General features: G+C 54.0%; 2 protein-coding genes across 10 annotated transcripts in view; one reads left to right on the forward strand and one right to left on the reverse strand.

Annotated features, from left to right (window-relative positions):
* Positions 1-7,718: 7,718 nt before the first annotated feature.
* BAG5 (BAG cochaperone 5) lies at positions 7,719-13,882 on the reverse strand. 4 transcript variants are annotated; one of them, XM_045060579.1, is made up of 3 exons: positions 13,751-13,882; positions 10,808-12,091; positions 7,719-9,795 (listed from the first exon to the last, which is right to left on the reverse strand). In XM_045060579.1, the coding sequence occupies exons 2-3, from the start codon at positions 12,061-12,063 to the stop codon at positions 9,579-9,581; spliced, it is 1,473 nt and encodes a 490-aa protein (XP_044916514.1). In that variant the 5' UTR covers positions 12,064-12,091; positions 13,751-13,882; the 3' UTR covers positions 7,719-9,578. The 4 variants fall into 4 exon arrangements, with proteins under 4 accessions (XP_044916514.1, XP_044916513.1, XP_023111875.1 ...); XM_045060578.1 differs by lacking the exon at positions 13,751-13,882 and adding an exon at positions 13,296-13,436; XM_023256107.2 differs by lacking the exon at positions 7,719-9,795 and having other exon boundaries at positions 10,497-12,091.
* COA8 (cytochrome c oxidase assembly factor 8) overlaps positions 13,340-26,516 on the forward strand; it is a 34,824-nt gene continuing 21,647 nt past the window's right edge. For 2 of the 6 annotated variants that reach the window (XR_006600030.1, XR_006600031.1), the window contains exons 1-2: positions 13,340-14,250; positions 21,194-21,852. Coding sequence is in view for 4 of the 6 variants with exons in the window: in XM_045060580.1 (XP_044916515.1) it covers positions 14,128-14,250 (123 nt within the window). In the remaining 2 variants the exon portion in view is untranslated. The remainder of the gene's footprint in view (positions 14,251-21,193; positions 21,853-26,516) is intronic. The other 4 variants (XM_045060580.1, XM_045060581.1, XM_045060582.1 and 1 more) reach the window with 3 other exon arrangements.

A 26,516-nucleotide genomic window follows, 5' to 3' on the forward strand; every position in this document is an offset into this window, starting at 1 on the left:
GGGGCTGTTCCAGTCCCCGGCCCCTCTGCCCCCAGGCCCCTCGCCCACCTGCCGGCTGCCGGGGGATCGTGGCACAATGTCTCAGTCCCACCTTGTCACACACACAGCACACACGTGCATGCACACACAGGCACACAGCGTGCAGCACACGTGCACACAGAGGCACACCCATGGCACACATGCACACATGCACACACGCACAGCCACACAAGGCGCTCACTGGAGCTGCAGGAGCCATGGCCCCGAGTCCCCGAGAGTCCCCGAGAGCTCCACCCACGTTCAGCCCCAGGCAAAGTGGAAGTGAGATGTCTGTGCAGAGCTTCCGGCTCCAAGACCCGCCTGGGCTCCAGGGGCCACTAAGCCCAGAGCTGGGCTTCAGAGGCCTTGGCAAGGAGCCCACCTCACTTCATCTGCTTGCTGACGGTGGAGAGGAGGGGAGGGGGCTCTCCTGGCCTAGGATTTAGGGGACACGCTGGTCTAAAGGGAGGACACGAGTGGCACCGAGTTCAGATGAGGCCGCCTCTGGGAGGTATCGGGACCTGCTGGGCTCCTGCCCGCATGTTGGCTGTGCTCCCCCTCGCCCAGGGCTCCGTGGGCCACACTGGACTCGCCACTGCTCGCTTCACAGACAGTGGCCCAGAAACACACTGGTGCACAGCTGCCTTGGCAAGGCCGCGGGCTGTCTCGGGGGCCCATTGGAGCACAGAGAGGCCCTGGGGCCCTAGGCGGCCCAGCCTGGCTCTCAACTGATGTCAAAGAGTGGACTTTGGGCATCAGGGGAGAGAGCGGGGGTCCCTGAACCTCTGCGGGACCCCACTGAGGGGGCAGGGAGAATGGCAGAGCCGGGAAGCTTCCCTGGGGAGGAGTGCTGGGAAGGGGCCAGGTGGGAGGGGCTGGGGCCCCTTGCTGGAGAACGCCCAGGCCCCCTTTGAGGGTCACAGCTGGGCCCCTGGATCCCCTGCCGCAGCCTCTCCATCTGACAACACAGGGCTGACCAGGGGTCATCCCCAAGCCCCCCCCCCCAAGTTTGAGCACATGCAGGTCCCTGGGAAACGGGACAGCCGCCTTACAAAGAGGCACCACTCGACAGAAACCACACCTGTGCGGTGGCTGTGGCCTCCACGAGCGCTTGTGTCCTTTGGGGGAAGAGTTATTGTCTGTCAGAATCTCAAGGTCCCTGGGAAAGGCCTTGAGCTCTTAGCAATGTCAAGGCCTGAGCCAAGGACCCAGCAGTGCCAAGGCTTCCAGGCCTCTCTATGGCATAACGCCGTGTGAGGTGTGCTCAGGAGAGGCAGGGCTGAGTGCAGGGTCGGGGGGTGGCCGCTGAGAGGCCCAGAAAGCCTCCTTGGTCAGGGGCATGAGAGGCAGGGCAGAGGGGGGCTTCATGGAGGGGCAGGTGGATGGGCTGGAGCCAGGGCGCTTGGGCGAGGCAGGAGGCAGCGGCCGTCAGGGGTGGAGGCAGGGAGAGGGCCTTGTTCCTGGGGCTGAACTGATGGCAAGGAGGCTTCCCTTGCGCCGAGGCCACTGCCACAGTGAGGCTGGCCAGGCTCGAGGCCAGGAGTTAAGGTCCCCCACTCCCCAGCTGTACCCTAGGCCACCCGCCAGGCTCCAGGGGAGCAAATGAGCCTGCCAGGGCAGGTGCCATCACCCCACACACCCTGCCCCACCGGCTGCTTGTGGGCAGCACGAAGCCAGCGTCCAGAGGCCTGCCTTGCTCGGTGACGGTGACCTTTGCCTGGCACACCATCGCCTGTGCTGCCCTCATGGCTGCTGACCCCACAGCACAGTGTGGGGACCCTGTCAGCCTGGGATGGCCCCGGGAGGGCTGCTGGGGGAAGCCCAGGCCTGGAGAAGGACGGGGGATGACAGGGCTCCTTGAGTCCAAAAGTACCAAGGGGGAGGCCCAGGGAGGGTCGGGACCAGCCTTCCCTTCCCACAGCAGCCTTTCCTGACCCCGAGGGTCCAGACCGCAGCCCAGGCACACTTCACGTGCTGTGGGTCTTCTGGCTCCTTCCTCCTTTCCAGCCTTCCTTGACTTCCTCCACCCCTCTGCCCTAGGCCCCAGAACACAGGGCTTGAAGACAGAGGATGGGATGGGGATTACCCAGCTCCAGGGGGTGTCTGTCCAAGACCAGAGCATCACAGAGCCCCAAGGGGCCAGCACATGGGCTGGGGCAGGGAGGTCAGCGGGAATTACCCGGGGCGGGGGGGGGGGGGGGAGGCTCCACCCTGATGGTGTGGGGCGATGTGGGCTGTTGGTGGGTGGGCCTGCAGGCCTGAGAGGGTCCGGCTGGACCCCAATCCCGAGCCGTGCCTCAGGAGCTGTGAGAACCTCCATCGTGGTGCATAGTGGTGGCGTGACGGGTCACAGAGCCCCCACAGGCACCAGCGGGGGGCAGAAGCGGCGGCCAGGCGGCGCCGCGGCCACCTGTCCACCAGCACGAGGGCAGGTGCGCCCGGCGGGGGCCCAGGCGCGACAGCTGCGACGCCCACTCTGCTGCTCCCTCCACCCGGCGCGGCCCTGGGTCCGCCGGGCCGGGTCGCGGGCGCCGCCTGGCGGCCGCTATCACAACAACAATACACGACCGGCTCCTCAGGCCTCCAAGGTCAAGGGGCCGCGTGCTAAGCAGGGGCACCGTGCGCAGTGCTGCAGGTGCGGCTCTGCGGAGGGCCAGGGGCGTAGAGGGGGCGGGGAGGGTTTTGTGGAGCCCTCCTTGGCCCCCCGGCCTGGCAGGCCCCACACGCAGTGGGGCTCAGGCCTCTAGAGAACTCGTCGGAGGGATCCCCTGGGGCGCCCTCCCAAGCCTGCTGGGGCACAGGCCTAGCATCTGGATAGACACCCAGGCTTGGTGGAGCTGCAGTGGGCTGGGGCTGGGGGAAAGCACCCGGTCCCAGAAGGCCACCTGTACCCGGCCCTCCGTGCTCAGGGACCCTACGGTCCAGCAGGCAGTCCTGCCACCCGAGGCACCCACAGCTCCCCCCACAGCCAGCAAGGTGCCATGGGATCCAGCCCTGACGAGTTGCACCTGACCTTCCCCCAGGGGCTGCTGCCCCTCTGGGCCTTTGCCTTGGCCACCGGTCTGCCTGCACCCTCTTCCCCAGATCCTCGCATGGCCCCTGCCCACAGGGCCGCCCCGAGAGCCATGTTGGTCCCGGGACACCTTCCTTTCCTTTAAGTGGCTGGGTGGGGGGGTGAGAGCAGGAAGATGGGGCCTGAATGTCCCGGAGACAGGAAGGCTCCCAGGAGCCGAGGGCCGCGGGGAGCGCCCTGTCCTGCAGGGGCGGCCCACAGGGAAGGAAGCACGAGGGGGCCTGCAGGGGACGCCTGCGCAAGACCTCGGGCTGAGAGCGGGCTGCGGGGCCTCCCTGCCCCGGGCCCCAGGGACGGGCTCACAGTCTCCACCCACTCACCCATCAGGTGTTTACTAGCTGAGCCAGGTGCCCTTCTAGGTGCTGAGGGCACGGCCAGGAAGAAAACAGTTTCGTGTCCTCGGGGCCTGGATGGAGACAGGAGTGACCTCCACGTGCTGCAGCCTCGCACCGGGTGACTCTCCAGAGCCCGCGGACCGGGACCGCGGCCAGTCTCTGGCACGAAGCGCTTGCGGTTGGCTCCCGCTGCCCCGGCGGGTTCACGGGGCTCGTCTGAAGCCTGGGGTGGGTGCCGACCCCTCAGCGGTCGGCCTGGCCGTGCCGAGGACCGGGGAGAGCGGCCCAGAAGCCGATCCCTTCTGCAGGGACGGCCGTCAGGTTCTCGTCGATCTGCCCGTGACCAGGCACCACACAGGAGCGATTCCATTCTCCGCCCTCCCCGGGGGAAACAGAGATGGGGAGAGAGGCGGGCGGCCTGCACCCAGACCGCAGGGGTCCCGGTAGGACCCTCCACACCCGTCTCCACCCCCGTGAGCCTGAGCCGTGGCCGTAGTGCCCCTCCGGGCAGGAGGCTCCTGCCTCTGCCTGACATGCTGGGCCTGGGGCACCCCGCTGTCTAGTCCCGGGCCTGGCCGGGAAGAGGGCAGGACGGAGGAGGCCACAGTGTGCACCCCGCGGGGGCTCCCTCGTGTGGGCGCTGCCTGCGTCCCTTTGGCTCATCACCCAGCGAGGCGCTCAGCCAAGGGCCGTTGGTCGGAGGCGGTGCCCTCTCCACACGGGCCCTGTCTGGGGCACTCTTGACCCTGTCCGAGGGGTGAGGTGGGTATACGGCGAGTTCCTGACAGTGACACCAGGATCCTGGCTGCAGGTTCAGCGAATAGAAGTTCTTTGAATCCTGATGAGCAAAAAGGCAGCTGAATTTTTTTAAATTTAAGATCCTATTATTTTTTTTAACTTTTTTTTTTAACACTTATTTATTTTTGAGACAGAGAGAGAGCATGAACAGGGGAGGGTCAGAGAGAGAGGGAGACACAGAATCCGAAACAGGCTCCAGGCTCTGAGCTGTCAGCACAGAGCCCGACGCGGGGCTCGAACCCATGGACCGCGAGATCGTGACCTGAGCCGAAGTCGGCCGCTCAACCGACTGAGCCACCCAGGCGCCCCAGATTCTATTATTTTTTAACACTTTAAGTAGGCTCCACACCCAACATGGGGCTTGAACTCACGACCCTGAAAGCAAGTCTCGTGCTCTACCGACTGAACCAGCCAGGAACCCCAGGCAGCTGATTTTAAAACTTCATGTAGCTATCTGAAAGCTGAGATTCTCTACTCATTTACTCAGCAAGGTCTTGAATATGTCTTAAGCGCCAGAAGCTGAGGACACTACTTCTAAAGAGGCGTTCCTCCAAAGGACACTTGAGCGCCTATCACTGCCAGGGCCTGAGGCCACAAGCACCGAGAGGCGGCTCGTCGGGAAAGGCAGTGTGGCCCGGCCTGGTGTGGGGGTGACAGGTGAGGCAGAGGCCAGGTAGCAAGGGTTTGGGAGGAAGGGGACAGAAGCCACCTAGCCCTGAGTCCCAGGACGAGGAGGGGGCGCTCACATCAGCATGAGGGTTGGCAACGTTCGTGGGGAGACAGGTGCAGGGAAAGGGCTCAGGGGTTTAGAGGATTATTGTACGAATGGAACCGGCCTGTGCTGGGACCGGGGAGTGAAGACACGACACGGAGGTGTGCAGGGCTTCTCAAACTGGGAGCCACGGCCTCCCAGCAGCTCAGAAAGGTCTATGGGTCCGAAGAAGACAAGCGTTAACTTCACTGAGATAAATAGGATGTATTTTCGCAGTTATAATTACGGCAAAGAGACATTGGGACAGAATAAGACGCTGGTTTAAGACACTATTTCTCCCATTTCAGCTCAGGTCATGATCTCGAGTTTTGTGGGATTGAGCCCCATGTCGGGCTCTGTGCTGACAGTGTGGAGCCTGCTTGGGATTCTCTCTCTCTCTCTCTCTCTCTCTCTCTCTCTCTCTCTCTCTGCCCTTCCCCTCTCAAAATAAAACATTTTTTTAAAAAGACAGTATTTCTTTTTAATTAAAAAAATGTTAACGTTTATTCATTTTTGAGTGAGAAAGAGAGAGCGTGTACACGCACGCATAAGTGGGGGAAGGGCAGAGAAAGAGGGAGACACAGAATCCAAAGTAGGTTCCAGGCTCCGAGCTGTCAGCACAGAACCCGATGCGGGGCTCGAACTCATGAGACCTGAGCTGAAGTCAGACACTTAACCGACTTGAGCCACACAGGCACCTCTAGAAACGACAGTATTTCTAATGAAGTTTTCCCATTAAAACAGATGCAGTGGCAGGGGTGTCTGGCTGGTTCAGTTGGTTGAAGCATGCAACTTTAAAAACTTAAGAAAAAAATTTTTTTAATGTTTATTTTTGAGAGAGAGAGAGAGAGAGAGAGAGAGAGAGCGAGAGAGCGCATGAGCCGGGGAGGGGCAGAGAGAGAGAGGGACACACAGAATCCGAAGCAGCTCCAGGCTCTGAGCTGTCAGCGCAGAGCCCGACGCGGGGCTCGAACTCATGAGCCGTGAGATCATGACCTGAGCCGAAGTCGGACACTCAACCAACCGGGACCCCCAGGCGCCCCTGAAGCACGCAACTCTTGATCTCGCAGTTGAGAGTTTGAGCCCCACATGGGGTGTAGAAATTACTTCACATCTTTTTTCTAAAAAAGGATGCAGGGTTTATCGACGTCGGCGCCCAAGGCGGCGTGCGTCGGCTAGGAGTCCTCAACGCCCGGTGCGAAGGACCTGTGCTGTGGGAGCCAACTGAGGCCCAGCGGGAGAGGGGGGAGCAGCAGGGCTGAGATCCGGGGCGCTGGCCCGGAGCACAAGGTCAGGAGCCCTGCGGGGAGGAGCCTCCGGGCGAACCAACACTCAGCAGGAGCCCTGAGCCGGTGCCATCCCAGGCGGTGACGGAAGGCGGGTTCCTGGAGCAGGTGACACCCGAGTGTCTGAATCACCCAGGGAACAGGAGACTAAAACCCGCCTTGGAACAGTTCCAAGAAGTAAACGTGCACGTAAATGCTCCACGCGGGGCCTGACACGTAGAAAGGCCCAGCCTGCGATGGCTTGAGAAATGAAGCGTTTAAATTACAGCAGAAGCGATGGAAGCCACCGTCAGACGCATCCTGACAGCCTGGGTACCTCACACTCCCCTCCAGGGGCCCAACTCGGGCCCGGCTCGCACCCCAGCTGGCGCTTTTGCTCGCCAGGGCCTCGCCCCAGCCGGCTCCGGGGTTTCTGCCGCCCAGCTCCTTTAGGGGCCCCCCCGAGCCCCCTCCCTCAGCCTCCGGGCCCGTGGCGCCCCCTGGCCTCTGCGAAGCACACTCAGCACCTGCCCCGCCCTCCTGATGTCCAGACGTTTAGGCGAGAGACAGCGCCGGGGTGCCCAGTACGTGTCCTCCAGCACCTTACCCACCCTGGGTTCTTTGGGGCAACACGGCCTGACGGGTATGTTCCACCCAGCAGCACAGCATTCAGCACACAGCACGAGCTGGACCACCCGGGTTCGAGTGTCCGGAAGTCATCAAAGCCCGACGCGGTATTCGGTGCAGGCAGAGGCAGAGGATTTGTTACGCGTTTCAAATTTCCCCCAAGGGTCTTTTCAACCCGTACAGCTGGTTTCTTTTCACTTCTGGGCCTATGACGCATCTGCACGGCCGAGGACACGCCTCTGCTTCTGTCGGGACCGTCTGAAGACGCCAGCAGGTAGACGGGAGACAGCAGGGAAGTGCTCGGGGAAGGCGAGCAGCAGAGAAACCAAGCTGCCGCTTTCGCTTTCCTGTAACAGGCGGAGGACACGCGGGGAGGCTGCCCCGAGTGACGGGGACCTGTCCTCGCGGGAGGCAGAGCGGGCAGGCGGCCGAGGGCCCCGGAGGCCACGGCGCGATTTCGGGAGCCCCGGAAGGACCGACAGGTCAGAACTCCGAGCTCCCTCCGCAAGAGGTGAGCTTCGGTACCTCAACTCAGCCTTTTCTCCGGGGGGGGGGGAGCTCCCCAGACTCTCCCCCTTCCTAGGGGAAGGTCAACTCCTGCGCGCGGGCCCCGGGGGAGCCGCTCTCCGGCGCCCACGCTTCCGGGGCTTTTTACGCAGGTACCCCTTCACCTGCCGCAGGACCCTGGCCTGTGCTTAGTGCTGTCACCTTCTTAGGCCACTGCCACCAAACGGACCTAGGGAGCCCACCTTCCCCTCGCCTGGCCCGCTCGGGCAAGACCTTTTCCTCCCCAAAGCAGGCGGTCAGTGAAGGTGAACACACCAGAACAGAACTCACACCTCAGACTCGTATCCTTCCTCCACTGCAAAGATAAGCTAGGAGATTTTTATTTCATTAATAATTAAGGGCACACTAATATCTCAAAATACTGCATTATTTCAGACATACGGTTACAATAGTCATACAACGAATAGAGAGGGGACAGGAACCAACACGCTGGGGTAACACATCTGTACTGTACATCAAAACCAATGGCAAATAGTTCTTCGGTTATTCTTAGAAAAATACTAGACACGTTAAAAGCTGAAAAGCTTTGCTCAAAAATAACCTGTGTGTATAGGATAAGCTTAGACTTTCAAAAACCAGATAAAAACTGGCAAAGTAAAACGCGAGAAAAAGCGATGCCCCCCCTCCCCGTCTCACACACGATACCTTGTAACAGACACACCACACGCCGAGGCGTCGGTCGTCGTGGCAAAATAAAGCATCCCACTGTACTGCGGAGTCTCGCTACCTTTATTTTCACAACTACTTCATTATAGGTCGTTGACTTTAATCTAATTTGGGTAAGGACCGCCCTGAAGGCAAAGCTGTCCGCGCGGGAGGTAACGAAAGCAAACATTCCCAGCCAGTTGTTGCTTGAACATGGACTATACCGTTTAATGCAGACCCAAGGCCAAACGTCTGGAGGGGTAGGATTCACTTCCAGGACAGGTTCTCCTCACTAAGGTCATGAAAATACAATACAATGTAACGAGCCCAGTTTATGGTTACATGCGGCAGGCCCCATTAACAGACACCGCCCTGCGGGGGACAGGAAGCATAAATCCCGCGTCACCAGGGTTCCTTAAGGGAGAATAATCAGGCGTAAGGAACTGGAACGGGCTGGGAGACAGGAAACGTCGTGCCTGAACACTCACTCAAGGCTGACCCGATCACCTCCGTGACCAAAATAACCCACGTGGGAAATCCGCATGGCTCCGCGCAAGACATCGGCGCCCTCAGACCAGTGCTCGGGGCTTAGCGACACGGGCCAGCGCCGCCAGAGCTACGGCAAACCTTGTTTGAAATGAACAGCACCGGAAGGTCCCTTTTCAGAGAACAATGGATGCTTGTGAAGGAAATGCTGACGCCAGACTCCCAAATCTGACGTTGAAATCGAAGTAGAGCCTTGCGCAGGATGCGCCCAATGCGGCGGAGTCAGCCCTGATCTCCCAGCGGGGTGACTGAGACGGCACCGAATTTGAAAGCTCCGAGGTTTAAAAGGGCCCTAAAATTAGCGTGCAGAACAGCAGGCCTAAAAGGACTTTGGCCAAAATGAGCTGCCAGTGACCTGCACTGGGAACCCGCAGGGGCCGGGGCCGGGGCGTGCACAGGGAGGCGCTCAAGGTCCCAACACGCGAAAGCCCTGTGCACGTGCGCCAGTGCCTTTGACCCCACCGCCCGCTGCATCTAGAACACTTCTAGCAGGAAAGACACATCGAGGGCTTTTCATTATGGGACAAAGTGAAAATCTGTTAGGGCCGCACTTTTATCATTTTTAGGTATTTAGGGCTGTTCCCTTCTCTCCTACTCTTAGCTGCTTACACAGTTACCAAATTAGTATCTCTGAGAGAAAATGACAGACTACAGGTTCCAAAAGATGTGCTCTAACAGGATTCTTCTGTGAAAAGCGGGAACAGAAAAGAGTAGTCTGTCTGTTATAATACTGGGACCGACATGTTATGGAGGCACTTCAGAACTTTGGGAAATTCTTTTGTTCCCATAGACTGGCAGCCAGGAAACCGAATCCTCAGAAAGCATTGACAGAAAGACGCGTGCCTTCAGCAGGAGGAAAGACACGTCCCGCGTGGACAGACCTGACTGGCTCTCGCGGGCACTAGAGAAACACCCGGGGACCAGTGACACGAGCTAAGGAGTGCGGCAGGTGCTCAGAGCTGTTTGGCGGCTTCGTCCCAGAGTGCGAGGCTGTGGGAGGCTGCGAGTAGCGAACTTCCTCGGACAAGCTGGAAACATCTGGTCCCACGCAGCTCCCGGCGGGTTCTGCTCTCAGACGCTGTATGATAGCAGCAGGTGGGTTCAGGGAGTCTGTCCATCACACGGTCTCGAACGACAGGGGCAGCCCGTGCCGCACCACGTTCAGACGTGCTGGCTTAGTGTTAGCAGCCTGACATTGGTAACTCATCTCCGGTTTTCATCACCCTGCTACACGTAAGGGTGTTTCCTTTTCTCTTTCTTTTTTTTTCTAAAGGTCTCTTAACCTTACCTAAACGTTCCCATCCTTGCTAATTACTACGGAAAATTATAGATTCAGGTTGTGCAAACAAGGGCAACTTGAAGGCAATTTGATGTTTGATCCCTTCTTCGATGCAGTCTCAAAGGTTTCTTTGCTACTAGCTTTCATAATTGTCTTACATTGCACACAAAAATAAGATTTTCCCCTCTAAGTGCAGAGTATGGGGGAAAATACAGACACCATTTTTCAAACAAAAAACGCTTATGAGAAAAACAGAAAATCTGAAAACAAACAGAAAACCCCCCACCCTATTAACTTGGGTTGGACCAATCAGGCCTTAGAAATTAAGGGGGAAAAAAAAGCCTTCTGCTCTACTCAGCATAATAAAAAAACACATCACCGTATCGCTTTTGTGTTTGGACGTTACTTCCACTTAACCAAAAATCTTCCCCCTTCTCATAATTGTTCTAGTATCGTATGAGGTTATGCCTACATGTAGATCCTGAAATGTCTGCATTTTAATGCCTGCACAACCCACTTAGAGATCACAAGAGCTGCCCAATTCCACTTTCTGATGAAAAAAAACGCCAAAAACCACACCACAACATACAAATAATGATCCAAATGGAAAAGTTAATGTGCTGTAATCATATTCGTTTTGCAACATCAAAAGCAGCAGAGATACCGAATAGAATTTGCTTAAATCATAAATAGCGAGATTGAAATATGCACGTATAAATTCCATTTCGGCTCCACGAACCGAAAGCTCTCCCTAAACACACGGAAGGATATATAAAGTGCAGAGCAGAACTCGCCACCGTGAGGCCTGTGGTACGTTAGTACTCCCATTCGTCGGACTTCAGGTCGAGATAGCTGAGGATGTTCTGGGCGAGCTTCACCGCCTGCTTCCTGGCGGCTTTGCACTGCTCTTCCCCTTGAGGGTCCACGGCGTCCAGGGCGAGCAGCTGCTTGGTGAGCAGCTCTTCCAGCCGGATGTAGTTCTTGTCCGTTCGGTTCCCATCAAATGAAAGAACCTCTCCCTGGATCTCGGACAAGTTTCCCAGGATGTCCCAGACCGCTTTGTGGGACGGGTGCTCCTCGGAGGCGAAGGACCTCCTCTTCTCCAGGGCCTCCTTCAAGTCGATGTAAGTGATGAGGGTCTGCACCTCGATCACCGCTCTTCTCCGAGCCTCCCGGATGCAAGGGTTCTTCTCCAGACTTACCTCGTCCAGCTGTCCGATCAGCCCCTGCAATTCTGTTTTGGAGCTCAGGTACAATTCAGGAGGGTTCTGTGCTCGAAGGAACTCGTTTTTTATTTCTCTCATTCTCTTGAGGACCTTTTCTATCTTTAAGATGGAATGATTCTGTCCCAGGTCAAACGCGTAGGTGCTATCTGCTTCCTCTTCTAAATCCAAATATTTCAGTAACTGGTTGATATCTTCCACTACCTCCCGGCGGTAATTTCGGATCTCCGTCCGCCCGCACACATCCAGAGCGTCCAGATCCGCGATCAGCCCCGAGAGCACACAAGATAAGTGCCTGCAGGTCTCATTATTGTTCACTCCCATCAGCAGTGCAATCAGAGTGCCCCTGGCCTTGTTCACCTCACACATCACAGAGTTAATTTTGGCAACCGAAGGATGCGCGTCCTCGGAGAGCGGCAGGGAAGGCTGCCTTTTCGTGCAGTCTTCGATAATCTCTTGCACCGCACAGATTTTGGTTAAAGTGTGATACCTTGCTTTGCGCAGGGAGATCTTCCCCCCGGTCTTGACGTGTGTCAGCCTCAGAATGATGTCTTGGATGCCTTCTTCAAATTCATCGGTTACACAGTTGCCCCCACTGTAAAAGGGCACAATCTTCTCTTTCACCAGGGACTGGGCTTCTTGAAAAATGTTCTGTATCTCGATCCGGTGTGGGTGGTTTGCATTCTGCTCTAACTCTTTGAGAAGACGCTCTGTCTCTTGTGCTGCCCTCTTCCTCGCTTGCTGAATGTCTCCTTTTCCTTCAGTATCTACAGAGTCTATTTCAAAAAGCTGTTTTGTTAAAATCCTCTCCAGTTTCTTGTAATTCTTGTCATCTGACAGACCACTGAAGCCAATTACTTGCTGTTCTATACTTTTCACTTCCTTTTGGATTTCCTGAAGCCTACTGATGGATGGATGTTGATTTCCCATATCCATACTTTTGCTGTGTTCAGTTTTAGAAGCACTAAAAAATGACAAGAATGACAAATTACACAAAGCCTCTTCAGAACGGTGACTGTATATTTATGCTGAGATTCTCATTAAAAAAAATATATTTAAGAAAAAGGGCCCGGGGCCCCTGCATGGCTCAGTCAGTTGAGTGTCCGAACTTCGGTTCAGGCCATGAGCTCATGGTTCGTGGGTTCGAGCCCTGTGTCAGGCTCTGTCCTGACAGCTCAGAGCCTGAGCCCGCTTCGGATTCTGGGTCTCGCTCTCTTCCTGCCCCTCCCCCTATTGTGCATAATCTCTCTCAAAAATAAGCACTGGGGAAAAAAAAGGGCCCGTCATTGCTGTGATCCAAACAACAATCATACTCAAGTGCAGAAAGAGTGACTAATCCACCTTCCTGAAAATCACCTACACAGCAGAGATTAAGAACAACGGCTTACTGCAGTGTGGAGGGAGTTGGAGCTCTGTGCCTGTGAATTTCGAGTTTCCTCAACTGTCAGAGAGCAGCCTATGTCTTTATACCAACAGAATGAAATCAACTACCAGCTTAGAAACAGCACAAGCATCTTAGGTATTAACGTTGGAACCTGGCTGATGGCAACAGCAGGCACCTTTGGGTGTAAAACAGTGGCCTCTTCTCTTTTTACCTTCACATGGGAACAGTGCCACCTAAGCACCCACCTGACCAAAGAGCTATGCTTAGTTTCCAGAAAAAGGTAATTAAATAAAACAAATGCCACTGCATCCCAATCGCCACCCAAAGTCCCCACTTCTACCGTTCCTCGCCACCCTTCACGCACGTGTACAAAGTTACCCCGTTTCTCCCCGCACCCTTCTAGCACCTCGCAAACCTTCCCTGCAGAAGTAGAAAATTGCCCGGAGAGGGACAGGTGACTGGTACCGTGTTAAAAGCACCACGCTGGGCTTTGGAGGGCTAGTACCTCCCCAGCCCCGGTCACGTTCGCCACCCCCTCCCCCAAACATGTGACAGCTAGGAGCAATTCGTTCATTAGCCTCCCATCAGGAGTCGAGAATGGCTTAACGCATTTCCCCCCAAGCTCTCGGGTCTCCATCACGGCTCAATGGGAGAGTGGGTCGTCAATTGAAACCGACCCCCTGTGGGTGTCCCGGCCAGGAACATGCCTCTGGAGCCCCACGAAGGGCGGGCTGCCCGGCTTCTTCCTCTCCGCCCCCCTCGCCCTTCTCTGCCAGCACTTTACCCAGAAGAGTCTAAGCTGGTTTGGTCTTGGCTTCCCGAGGTGAGATGGCGAGGTGGAAGGTCAGCCCTTTACGGGGTGCGGCACCGGAGCTGAGCCCCTGGCTGCATCCCCCTCACCCCAGCCGGCTAGGTCTGAACCGGGCGGCCGGTGAAGGGGCCGGCGGTGGCGCGGCAGCTACTGGCCGCAGCGGCCGCTCCGGGCGTCTCGCCCGGGTCCCCAACGCGCCCGCCGGCCCTGACCTCACAATGGCCAGCGCGGGGAGGGGGCGGCCGCTCTGGGCCGGGGCCGCGGAGCCCCCGGGCGGGAGGAGGCCCCGGGAGGGAGGCGAGCGGGCCGGCCCGCGTCGGACGCGAGGACGGCGCGGCGCCGAGGCCCGGCCGGCCGGGCCGGAGCGGGGGTCGCGCCGGGGCCGGGGTCGCCCACGGGCCCGCCAGCCGCCGCCGCGCCGCGCTCACCTGTGCCGCCCGCGCCATCGCGCGCTCCGCCGCCGACGCCCAGCGACTCCGCCGCTCCCGCGGTCGCCGGCCCGCGGCCCCGCCCCGGGGCCGAACAGCCCCCGCCCTGGGAAAACGTCCTCCGGCACCGCGCCGCGCCGCGCCCGGGCCGCGCCGGCCGCTATCGCCTGGCACAACAGCCCGGAACTGCCGCGGCCCAAGAGCGGCCGCCGGCGCCCTGCGCCCCCGCCGGGTCCACCCCGCGGCCGGTGCCACGCTGGGAAAGCGCACCGTCGGCCGCGCCGCTCCCTCCCGCCGGCTTTGCGACCGTGCCGTAACGCAGCCGCTCGCGCCGGCGCGACTCTGCCGTGCGCCGCGGCCGCCGGGGGACGCGGGCGATGGCCGCCTTGCGGCCCCGTAGGAGGGCTCTGGTCTCTCCGCTCTGCCGCGCCTTCTCTGGACCAGGCTGTCAGCTCGCTCCCGAGCGAGCTGGGGAGCGCAGGGATACGGCGCCGAGCCGGGTAAGCGGGATTCCTGCAGAGGGTGGGCCGGGACGGGGGACCGCAGGTGGCGACACACCCAGGCGGCGCTCCTCAGGGACACCTGTGGGTCCCGCACCCCTTTGTGCCGGGCTGCGGCGTCAGCTCTCCGGGAGCGGGGTCCTCGAGCCCGTCCGGGCCTGGCGCGGAGCAGCGCCCGCGGCCCGCGGGGGACAGGGGCGTGGCGAGTGGGGAGTCCCCGGCGCGAGGGGCCCCCAAGTGCCCTGCGTCAACGCCCTTGGTCTCTAGGAACTGAGGGTGTCGCTGTCACGCCGGGGACTGTTGGTGGTCGGAACTTTTGCTAATTCGTACCTCCGAGTCAGCTGTAGCGAGTTTGTTACGTACCTTATTTCTTCCCGAAGGTGGTTCTTTCTTAAACAGCTCTTGGTGTGCAGAGCATGGTTTTGTTTTGTTTTGTTTTGTTTTCGGTCTGTGTTTTGGCTTCGTCAAGATTATTAGTCCTTTTCTTCAAGCTATGGCACACGTTATCATCGACTTTTGTGGGACTTCGCGTTGAATAGTTTTTCTTGTTTGGAAGCTATTTGCATACACGCGTGTTACAGGTTGAAGGTCCACAAAGATCAGTATCTATAACAACAAAGAATGACAGTTTTTATCAATTGCACTTTTTTGGGAAAGGATTTTTTTTTTTTTTTTTTTTTTTTTTTTTTTTTGGTCAGTGGAGTTCTAAGCCTTGAGTCCACCTGTCACAAGAAAATGTCGTCTAACTGTGGAATGCGCTGCAGTTAAAATATTTAAACAAAGCATACAAATACTAACACTTCCTTTTGCCAACAGGCTAAGGAGGGGGCCTGGAAAGCCCGGGATAAAAAAAGCCAGTTAAGAATTCCAAAATGAGCCTGCCTGTCAATTTTCATTTATTTTAGCCTGTTGCCCGTTAGCATTCTTTTATAAATGCAGCTTTGAAGTTCTGCCTGGTTTATAGTTCAGAGAAGAAGTTAACAGGGCAACTGGTCACCCAGAGCCCCGGTCTCTAGCTCAGCTTCCTGTTACAGTGGCCACAGGGGGGACTTTCATTCCTACGATATAGAAACCCACCCAGCATCTCAGTCTTTGGGCAGCAAGGTATTCAACAGGTATCTGAAAATGCTCCGGGCAGGCAAACGTAACATCAACCAACTGTCCCTAGGATGAGGACTTACCCTAGCTTATTTTGTGAACTAGGGTGCCCAAGGGGCACCTGGCTGGCTCAGTCGGTAGAGCATGCGACCTTTGATCTTGGGGTTGTGAGCCCCACACTGAGTGAAGAGATTACTTAAAAATAAAATCTTAAAAAAAAACACCCAAACAAGGTTTCCTTTATTGTCACATACCCTTTTGCTGAAGTCAGTCTTACCGTGGGTCTAATCCTCAGGATGAGACCTTTCTTCCTTTTGTTGTCCAAGTGACAGTGGAGCAGGGGGCTGCTCACCCGCTGGGCCGCCTGAACTTGTGAAGGTGTGGATTGTGATGCCGACAAGGGGATAAGCTGCCTGTGAGTCAGACCTGGCCCTGCTCTCCTGCGGAAACTGCTGCTGTGTTTTTGTAGGACGTGCGCCCCATTGTGCTAGATCTTGCACAGAACTTACAGGATCAGTTTTTACTTCAGGGCGATTTGTGTTTCCTGTTTGTTTGGGCGTATCTCCCTGTGCTCGCTGAGTACATGGCTGGCTCTGTCCAGGTAGTTCAATTCCTGCTGCACAGAGAGATTGTTGTCTTTCAGACTTTGATTTTAAATATGAGGCCTTTTTTTTTTTTTTTAATGGTTACTTATTTTTGAGAGAGAGAGCGCGAGCGCAAGTGGGACAGGAGCAGAGAGAGAGAGGGAGACACAGAAACCAAAGCAGGCTCCAGGCTCTGAGCTGTCAGCACAGAGCCTGACATGGGGCTCAAACCCACGAACTGTGAGATCATGACCTGAGCCGAAGTCTGACGCTTAACTGACTGAGCCACCCAGCGCCCCGCCCCATAGATAGTAGGTCTTCTTAAAAGTAACGGGTCGTGAACCTTCTGTTTTCTTTATTTAAATAGATATATTTTAATCCTGTATGTCTAGTTCACACAACATATTTTTTATTAAGTTTTTAATTTTATTATTTTTTTTAACGTTTATTTATTTTTGAGACAGGGAGAGACAGAGCATGAACGGGAGAGGGTCTGAGAGAGAGGGAGACACAGAATCTGAAACAGGCTCCAGGCTCCAAGCAGTCAGCACAGAGCCCATCGCGGGGCTTGAACTCACGGACCGCGAGATCGTGACCTGAGCCGAAGTCGGCCGCCCAACCGACTGAGCCACCCAGGCGCCCCAAGTTTTTAATTTTAATTTCAGTATAACATACACTGTTATATTAGTTTCAGGTGTACAATATGGTGATTCAACACTTCCTTACATCGCCCGGTGCTCATCCCAACAGGTGCCCTCCTTCATCCCCATCTCCCCCCCCCCCCCCCACCTCCTCTCTGGTGACCATCGATTCTCTACAGTTAAGAGTCTGTTTCTTAGTTTTTCTCTCTCTCTTTTTTTCATTTGCTTATTTGTTTTGTTTCTTAAATTCCATATATGAGTGAATCATATGGTATTTGTCCTTCTCTGACTTACTCACTTAGCATTATACTTTCTGGATCCATCAAAGTTGTTGCAAATGGCAAGCTTTCATTCTTTTTTATGGCTGAATATTCCATTATATACATGTATCCCTTCAATTTAGTGTTTTTGTATTTTTTGGATGAATACCCAGTGGTGTGATTACTGGACCATGGGGTAGTCCTATTTTTAATATTTGAGGAACCTCTGTATTGTTGTCCAGAGTGGCTATACCAGTTTGCATTCCTACCAACGGTGTAGGAAGGTTCCCCTTTCTCCACATCCTCACTACATATTTTTCTTTAATTCTTTGTTCTTCACTTGAGTTCAGGAAAGCTGCATTAGGACCTACATGATTTATTCCCATCTGCTGTCTCTGGTACCACTTTTTCTTCCAAACCCAACTGAAAAAGTCAGCTAGGACTCTTGATTTCAACTCAGGTCATGATCTCATGGTTTGAGAGATCGAGCCCTGCATCAGGCTCTGCACTGACAGTGGGGAGCCTGCTTGGGATTCTCTCTCCCTCTCTCGCTCTCTGCCCCTCCCCCCTCAAAATAAATAAACATTAAAAAAAAAAGTCAGCTCTAAAATTAAGTGCTTTCTAGGCGCTTAACACCTGTTTATTCCTTGTCTCTGTGGTTTACATCATCGGCTCCTAAAAGTGTTTGCACATTTGGAATCATCTGGAAGACTTTAAAAAATACCACCCCCTCTCCCCACCCCCTGAGATTCTGAGGTGATAGGTCTGGGATGTGGCCCCAGGCACCAGGATCTTTAATTATTTATTGGTTTGTCTAGTTTCCCCTGCCCAGGCTTATTGAAGTATAGCATCAGGATTTTATGGGGGAGTCTAAAAATGAGCTCACAAGGGGTGCCTGGGTAGCTCAGTCGGTTAAGTGGCCGACTTCGGCTCAGGTCATGATTTCACGGTCCGTGAGTTCAAGCCCCGTGTCAGGCTCTGTGCTGACAGCTCAGAGCCTGGAGCCTGTTTCAGATTCTGTGTCTCCCTCTCTCTGACCCTCCCCCATTCATGTTCTGTCTCTCTGTCTCAAAAATAAATAAACGTTAAAAAAAATAAAAATGAGCTCACAAGTTAGAGAAGCAGTGGTTACATTATACACATTACTGTTTGCTTGTAGTCCTGGGACGCCTGGTTGGCTCAGCAGGTTAAGAGTCCAAATTCGGCTCAGGTCACGATCTAGCTGTTCCGTGTTCGAGCCCCGTGTCAGCCTCTGTGCTGACAACTGGCAGCCTGGAGCCTGCTTCAGATTCTGTGTCTCTCTCTCTCTCTGCTCTTCCCATGCTCATGCTCTGTCTCTCTCCCTCCCTCTCTCTCTCTCTCTCTCTCTCTCTCTCTCTCAAAAATAAGTAAATGTATATGGGGCGCCTGGGTGGCGCAGTCGGTTAAGCGTCCGACTTCAGCCAGGGCACGATCTCGCGGTCCGTGAGTTCGAGCCCCGCGTCAGGCTCTGGGCTGATGGCTCAGAGCCTGGAGCCTGTTTCCGATTCTGTGTCTCCCTCTCTCTCTGCCCCTCCCCCGTTCATGCTCTGTCTCTCTCTGTCCCAAAAATAAATAAACGTTGAAAAAAAAATTAAAAAAAAAAAAAGTAAATGTATAAAGTAGACTATTTGCTTGTAGTCCTGGATTCATCAACACGGCACTAGTTTGCGTTAACCAAGTGTTTGCACCCGCTGGTCTGTGAACTTTGCCTGTTTTCCTCTTCGCACGGATTTGTGAAGTAGGTGCTTTTACCCTCCCCGTTGTACAGACCAGAAAACTTCAGTGCAATAAGATGGAAACATTTCCTCAAGATCACAGCGCTTGCTCATAAAGAATATCTATATTATAGTTCCTGTATCTAGAGGATAGTGAATTAACTTTTTTATTCTAGTAACTTTTGGATCAAAAAAAAAAAAAAAAGCCCAAACAGGCCCTCAGCAGGAGAGGTAATATTTACAGATAAATAGTGGGAGTCCTGATCCCATATTTTGCTTAGATTTTCATTAAAGAGAATGATTTTCAACAGTCCCCTCCCTTCAAATGTAGCTTCAGAGTAAACACATGAGGGAAGTTAAATGCTAGACAAATGAGAAAGTGGTGAGCGTTCTCATCAGAGGATTTTATTTATTTATTTATTTTTTAAACAAACTTAAAAAAAATTTTTTTTTTTTTTAGAGAGTGCACGTGCCCATGAGCAGGGGAGAGGGGCAGAGAGAGAGAGAGAGAGAGAGAGAGAGAGAGAGAGAGAGAGAGAATCTTAAGCAGGCTCCACACTCAGCACAGATCCTGATGCAGAGCCCAGCACAGGGCTTGATCCCACAACCCTGGGATCGTGACCTGAGCCAAAATCAAGTATTGGATGCTCAACTGACTAAGCCACCCAGGCAGCCTCATCAGAGGGTTTTAAAATAAGCATGGATATTTCTAGTATTTAAAAGGCTTTCAATAAATTAGTTGGAAGAAAATTAAAGCTGGGGCAGAAGACTTTAAACAGCCCAGGGCCTGGCTGTGACTGGTCTGGTGTTACCCTGCAGAGTCAGGGTTGAAAGGGGCCTTTCTCACTCTCTGCCTCCTGTTCAGATGTCCCCGCACGCTGTTTCTTCATGGAGTGAAACAGTTACAGGGTTTCCCCTTGTTCTGTTCATGTGGAGAAATACATTCCTTTATTTTCTATTTTTGTTATTTATGGGAAATGTTAAACTTGCAAAAACAGAAGAGTGTAAAGAATGCTGTGTGTCCAGTACCCTGCTTCTACCCCTGTCCGCTTGGGGGTGTTTATTTCATCTTTACCCATCCATTCCCGGCTCCCAGATTACTTTGTGGCAAATATCGGATTTCGCATTTCATTTGTGGAGCGCCTCGGTGGCTCAGGGTTAAGCGTCTGACTTCAGCTCTGACTTCAGCTCGGGTCATGATCTCACGGTTCTTGGGTTCGAGCCCCGTGTCAGGCTCTGTGCTGACAGCTCGGAGCCTGGAGCCTGCTTCTGAGTCTGTGTGTGCGTGTGTGTGTCAGTCTCTCTCTTTTTCTCTCTCTGCCCCTCTCCCGCTCATGCTCTGTCTCTCAAAAGTTAAAAAAAAGGAACATTTCATTTGTAATATTTCCTATGTATCTTTTTTTTTTTTTTTTAATGTTTTGAGAGGGGAGGCGGGGCAGAGAGAGAGAGGGAGAAAGAGAATCCCAAGCAGGCCCCACGCCCAGCGTGGATCTGGACGCAGGGCTCAGTCACAACTGTGAGATGGTGACCTGAGCCAAAATCAAGGGATGGACGTTTAACCGCCTGAGCCACCCAGGCGCCCCAAAGTTCATGTTTCTTTAACTTTTTTTTTTAATGCTTACTATTTTTTAGGGTTCAAAAGTTCGTATCTTTTACAGTTACATATGGGGGCGTCTGGGTTGCTCAGTCCGTTAAGCATCCGACTCTGATGTCAGCTCAGGTCATGATCTCATGGTTCATGGGTTTGAGCCCCGTGTTGGGCTCTGTGCTAACACTGCCGACCTGCTTGGGCTTCTCTCTGTGTCCCTCCTCTGCTCATTCTCTCTCTCTCCCTGTCCCTCTCAAAATAAGTAAACTTGAAAAAAAAAAAAGAAAGAAATAGGAGCACCTGGGTGGCTCAGTCGGTTGAGCGGCTGACTTCAGCTCGGGTTATGGTCTCACAGTTCATGAGTTCAAGCCCCGCGTCGGGCTCTGTGCTGACAGCTGGGAGCCTGGAGCCTGCTTCAGATTCTGTCTCTGTGTCTCTCTGCCCCTCACCTGCTCGTGCTCTGCCTCTCAAAAATAAATGTGTTAAAAAAATTTTAAAAAAAGAGATATGAACTTTAAAATATATATATAAACATAATGACTGAAATACAACTTCAGCAAATGTTCAGCGTTCAGTTTTTTTTTTTTTTTTTTAGATTTCTTCAGTTATCGTAGAAATGTTTTTTGCTTTTTTTTGTTTTGTTTTGCTTTTACAGTTTTTTTGTATCAGGATTCACATTAGGGCTACAGATTGTGATTTATTAACATTCTTTTGGTTACTTTTTAATCTATACGTTTTGACTCCGTCCCCTTCCTTTTTTCAAAGTAGTTTATGCGGGAGGAGGGGAAGGATGTGTCCTTTTGAATTTTCCACAAACTGCGTTTCGCTGTTGCTTTCCCAGGGCGTAATGTACCATGTTCCTCCGATCTGTGTGTCTCCTGTAAATTGACAGCTGCAATCTAGAGCCTTGACCACATCCAGATTTGACTTTGTTTTTGAGAAGACTAACTTCGTTGGGGGATTGTGTTCCTCTATCAGGCTTGGCTGATTTCTGATGTGAAGCCAACGTTTCACTCCCAGTATAAACCCTGTTTAGTCCTTTAGGTACTGCTGAATACGGAATGCTGATGTGTCTACGTCTGTCTAGAATGGGAGGCTGGGATCCCAACCCTCCAGAAGGAAGACTTTCGGCTCCCAGCCCCGAAGTGTCAGGACTGCGGACCTGCAGGGACACCACGTTTTGCCAGCATCTGTTCCTCTCATCGTTGCCCACCGCTTTCCCCAGGGGGGTAGTGTGACGCCTTCACTCGGGAGCTTCGTGTTCTGTGCAGGCACTTCCGGGAAGGAGGGCCTAGGGGAAAGTCTTTGGTTCCAAATCCTGGCTCCTCGTGGGGAGGTGGGCCCGGGACTGTGCCCGGAGAGCCCAGGAGCCTGCTGTAAGCGGGACGGACGGGGTGGAGAAGGAGGCTGGGCCTGCAGAGCTGGAGGAGGAGAAGCCCCCCGCGGGGCTGCCTGGCTGGCAGTTTACATAGAAAGAGAAAAAACGGGAGGGGTTGTTCCCTCCCAGACACGGTGATGAGCGCTCAGTGTGACAAGTACCTACACGCACGTTCCTTTCCTTGCCCTGGCTGCTCGCCAGCAGAGCTGATGGGTTCTAGCCTGCGCGGCCCCCGCCTCCTGTCCCGCCCGAGACAGCCACTCCACTGTGAGGAAGCCGTGCGTTCCATGCTGCTGCTGTGACAGCCGTAAATTACGGTAATTATTCTAACCTCAAAGGGAGTCTTCCTTTTACAGAAGGACTTTTTCCTCCCCCAAGCTCCTCCTCCTCCCTTTTAAATAGCAGTTCTGGGTGAACAAAAACAGAACATATATTTACTGGGGAGCGCAGAAGAGCTAACTCTGCTACAATTAAGATAAAATCTCTCAAATTATAGTGGAAAACTGAGGGTGGCTGAGAGAGCTGGTTGACAGAGTTCACCTGTGAAGCAGATGATTTAGGCAATAGCCAGGTGACAAATGAGGAGGGGGTCACTGAACACTCCTGGCGCCTCCTGGCGCTTCCTCATGTGTGGGTCGCTCGGAAAAGCCGTGAGTTGTTGGGGTGACTGCTTTAACGCTTCCTGATAAGGAACCTGTAAGAAGATGACACTGGGGTACAGTTCTGGAGGGTGGTGAACCGGTGGAGCACTGCGGGGGTGACACCTGCCCTTTTGTCCCCTTGCTGCTGTCCTTCAGCGTCCTCGGTCGGCTTGGGGGAGGGGAGAGGTCCCCATCTTGGGATGCAAGTCCGTGGGGCGAGCCTGGGTCAGCTGCCTGTCGCCACTCACTGGGTCCCTGTGTGTGAATCACCTTTAGTTTCTAAGACTGAAGGCTTTGGGGCAGAAGTCCAGGAATATTTGTGGAAAGGTAGGGTTTTAAAAAATGCTTTTTTTGGAAAACAAAAGAAAAATGTAGAGATCATATATTGTTTTTAGAAGGCTGGATGAGAGGGGGCTCCGTCGTTAAGTGTCCGACTCTTGATTTCAGCTCCGGTCATGATCTCGCAGTGCGTGAGTTCACGCCCCATGTTGGGCTCTGCACTGTCAGTAAGGGACTCTCTCCCTCTGTCTCTCTGTCCCTCCCCTGCTCGCTCGCTCGCTCGCTCTAAATAAATAAATAAATACATACATACATAAAGGATGAAAGGTTGAAGATCTACACACTGCAACCCTGGAACGATGGTTCAGTCTGGTGTCCAGTCATATTTGATGACGACAAGTGGCAGTTTCAGGTCTTAGGTGAGCAGATGAGGGCATCTTTCTGCCAGCGGGGCCCTGTCGCTATGGCATAGGAAGGAGGAATTCAATCCCTTTTGTGGACCAGCTGGCCCTTCGTTTGGAACTTTCCGCCTTGGCTGTGCCTCTTCTGGTCCAGCTTTGCGTGAGAGAGACGCTCCAGAAGTGCCAGACAGAAGTCACCGTGATCAAATGTGAGGACGTGTGAGTCTGCGAGAAGTGGATGCAGGACGAAGTGAACACCTCGGTAGGTGCCGCGGCTGTGGCCACGCGGACGTGACCGCCGTGTCTAGGACCTGTCCCCTCTCCCTCCTGGCCAGCCGGCCAGCCTGGCTTCCCACTTCGCCGCAGCTCGGCCCGGCCACCGACACCAGCTCCTCCCAGTTCTCCCACTGTGCTCCAGCTTACTGCAGAACAGCCCGTGAGGTGCACCGCTCTGACCGCACAGACCTGTGCGGGAAAACCTGGAAACTCGGCGGGATCTAGCAGTGACGGACCCTCGAGAACAGTCTTGGCAGCCGATGGTGTTTGGCTCGCTCACAACTTCTGAAAGTTCTGGCACCAGTTCATCAATAATGGCCATAACTAGCTTGTCAGGTGTCCTTCCGGCAGAAAGTTCAAGGGCTTTTTGACGTTGAAGTGCATTTCTTGCATAAGCACAGAGTCAACAGGAAAGATTAAGACTGGGAAGAACAGGGGCGCCTGGGTGGCTTGGTCGGTCAAGCGTCCGACTTCGGCTCAGGTCGTGATCTCACGGTCTGTGAGTTCGAGCCCCACGTCGGGCTCTGTGCTGACCGCTCAGAACCTGCAGCCTGTTTCAGATTCTGTGTCTCCCTCTCTCTCTGCCCCTCCTCTGTTCATGCTCTGTCTCTCTCTGTCTCAAAAATAAATAAACGTTAAAAAAAAAAAATTTAAGACTGGGAAGAACATTCCTCCAACAAGGGCAGTCCTGCCGCCTGGGACTCGAAGGCTCCTGGGAGAAGCAGACGTGCCAGTGCTGTGAGGAACCTCGGGAGCCCGCGGAGAGGTGCCCTTGGCTGTGAAGATGAGGGGGGAGCCCGCGGAGAGGTGCCCTTGAACCTGGGGCCGTGAACATGAGGAGGGAGCATGGAGGAGAAAACACGCAGGCGGAGGAAGGACAGAAGCCAGCTGGCATGGCATTAAAGGAGCCTCCTGTGGGTGGAGGAAAAGGAGAGATTGGGGCCCCAGCAGGCCCGGGCTGCCAGACCACAGGAAGGGGTTAGGTTCTCTCCTGAGGGTAATGATAATCACCGAGGAAGATTTTACATTTTACGGGAAGGGGCGGGGAAGGGGCGGCACCGTTTGGTCAGGGGTGTGGGAGACATTGCTTCGCAGGGGTGGGTATGGGGATAGAGCAGGCGGGGAGGGAGTAGGCAGGGAGGGGGCAGCCTGGAGGCGGTGGCGCTGCTCAGACTAGCCCATCAGGAGTTGTCACGGGGCCAGAGACCTCACCATGGCGGAGGCGGGCGCGCTTGTGTGTGTGTGTGTGTGTGTGTGTGTGTGTGTGGTGGGGGGAGGTTGCTGCAGCCGCCCCAGCCGAGTCCTTCAGGTCCTGGCAGGGGGGTGCCAGAGTCCGGTGGCCAGAATTCTGCGAAGCTTATTCCTTCAGCCACAGAGAAGGCTTCTCAAAGGACAGGGTGTAACTCTTTTTAATTCTGATCACTGCGGGCCCTCGCCTTTGCTGCTGTGAGAAAAAGGGCCCTAAGTAAAAGTATTGGCAGTGATCACGAAATAAGTTCACTTGAAACAGGTGGAAAGTTTGCATTCCAGCGGCTTCCTCCTCCAGAAGTCTGAAGGTGATTAAGAACGGTCAAGTACAGGAGGAAGCAGCAGGGCCTGCCAACAGACACGCTCGGAAAATGAGGCGGACGGGACAGAGCTCTTGTGGCAAACGCTGCTTGCAGGGAGTCTTAGAAATGTTTTCTTCAAAAACGTTCTTATATTTTTCTCATACACACACTTACGTTTGCTTGCTTCTAGAAGACGTTATAGGAAACCTTTTCATCATGTTGATAGCTTTGGAAGTTCTATTTGGTTTCATCCGTTTTCTCATACATATTGGTAGAGAAGCGAAACCACCTTGGGTGCTTAAACCATTGAAGCTGCTGCTCTCTACAGAGGGCCGAAGGGTGACGGCGTGGGCCGCTCTTGGGCCGCTCTGGTGTGAGGCACTCGGGAAACATGCCGACAGGGTGGTCTTCCCTCCTTGCCTTCCGGAGAGAGGCCCAGAGGAAGCTTCTGGAGAGGCGCCACCCCCACCCCCAGGAGCAAAGAAGCATCCTCACCACCGGGAATGAAGGAAATCTACAGGAACAAACCTTGATTAAAGTAGTTCCTGCCCTCCTCTGGTCTCCATATATTTCTGTTCCTTTCCACAGCTGATGCTTCTAGTGCAGCCTAGTGTATCAGCACCGGGCTGCTGCTTGGGTCCTCATTTCCCTGTGGGGCCCACGCCTGCATGACCCTTGGGGCTTTCCTCTGTGGATGTGTCTCCCGTGGATTTACCCCCCAGGTCCAGCTGCAGACTCCAGGGTGGGGCGGGGTGGGGGAGGAAGCTTGGCCTCACCTACGGCTCAAAACTATAAATACTTAAGCTACGTTTTGACCACCATTTCCAGAGAACATCTGTAATAACTTGGTTAAAATGGTGTGGAACATGTTATGAACCCTTTTGAAAAGCAGTAGGGAATTGAGGTGACTGGGTCAGTGCATTCGTGATGGGGTCTGCAGTGAGGAGTGTGGCCTGGTGTGTCCCAGCTAGCACTGAAGAGAGCTGCTTCCTACGTTGTTAAGTTTTTATTTATTTTTGAGAGAGAGCGTGTGCCGCCCCCCCCCCCCCCCGCCCCCGCCCCCATGTGCAGGGGAAGTCCAGAGAGAATCCCAAGCAGGCTCGATGCTGGGCTTGATCTCACGAACCCGTGAGGTCATGACCTGAGCCCAAATCAAGAGTCGGACACTTAACCGATCGAGGCACCCAGATGCCCCGCTACATTTTCAGGAAGTTTGCTAATAAACAGCTATTACTAAAAATTATATACTAAAATAAGTTAAAGATAATGCATATTTAGACTTTCACATGTGTTTATTTTATTATGGTTTACAATCATCTCTGCTTTTGAGGTTATTTACGACTATTGTACCTACGTGGCAGAAAAACCACATAATGGTATACTGCTTGAAATTGTCCACAGTGGAAGGATTTGCACCATGGAAATTGGCAAATGTGCTAAATCAGGGCTTGAGTTATTTTTTTGTTGATTGTCTTGACTTAGGGAGACAAAGGAGAAGATGTTAGTAATAGAAGTTAAATTAACAAGTATATCTTGTCTGTTGCCATTACATCGTGAATAGCCCCAAGTTGAGGAAACATTCTTCCTAGTATTCAAAAGCAAAGAAATTACTCCTGTCTTTGACCAATAGGGCTTGTTTCACTTTTCTCCTGTCCTCCCTACCAAGTAGCCTTTGTGTCTGAAGGACACTAACGAGTCACTTGCAGCCATGGGCTGGCTAGTGATACAAGGTTGTGGCAGAAATCTGAGAAGGAGCCACAGTGAGACAGCACTTGGTGCCCACTAGAGTGGCTACAATGAGGACAAGATGCGCGGTGACAAATGCTCAGCAGGG

The sequence above is a fragment of the Felis catus genome, chromosome B3 (genome assembly GCF_018350175.1).
Source record: "Felis catus isolate Fca126 chromosome B3, F.catus_Fca126_mat1.0, whole genome shotgun sequence".
NCBI classification, from domain to species: domain Eukaryota; kingdom Metazoa; phylum Chordata; class Mammalia; order Carnivora; family Felidae; genus Felis; species Felis catus.

What these genes read in the sequence shown, in the direction of transcription:
- BAG5 (XM_045060579.1), bottom strand. Translation starts at nt 12,063, where the DNA reads ATGGATATGGGAAATCAACATCCATCCATCAGTAGGCTTCAGGAAATC. An exon ending in GACCCTCAAGGGGAAGAGCA is followed by an intron (nt 9,796 to 10,807) that starts GTGCAAAGCCGC and finishes ACACTAAGCCAG; the next exon opens with CACGTCTGAACGTGGTGCGG.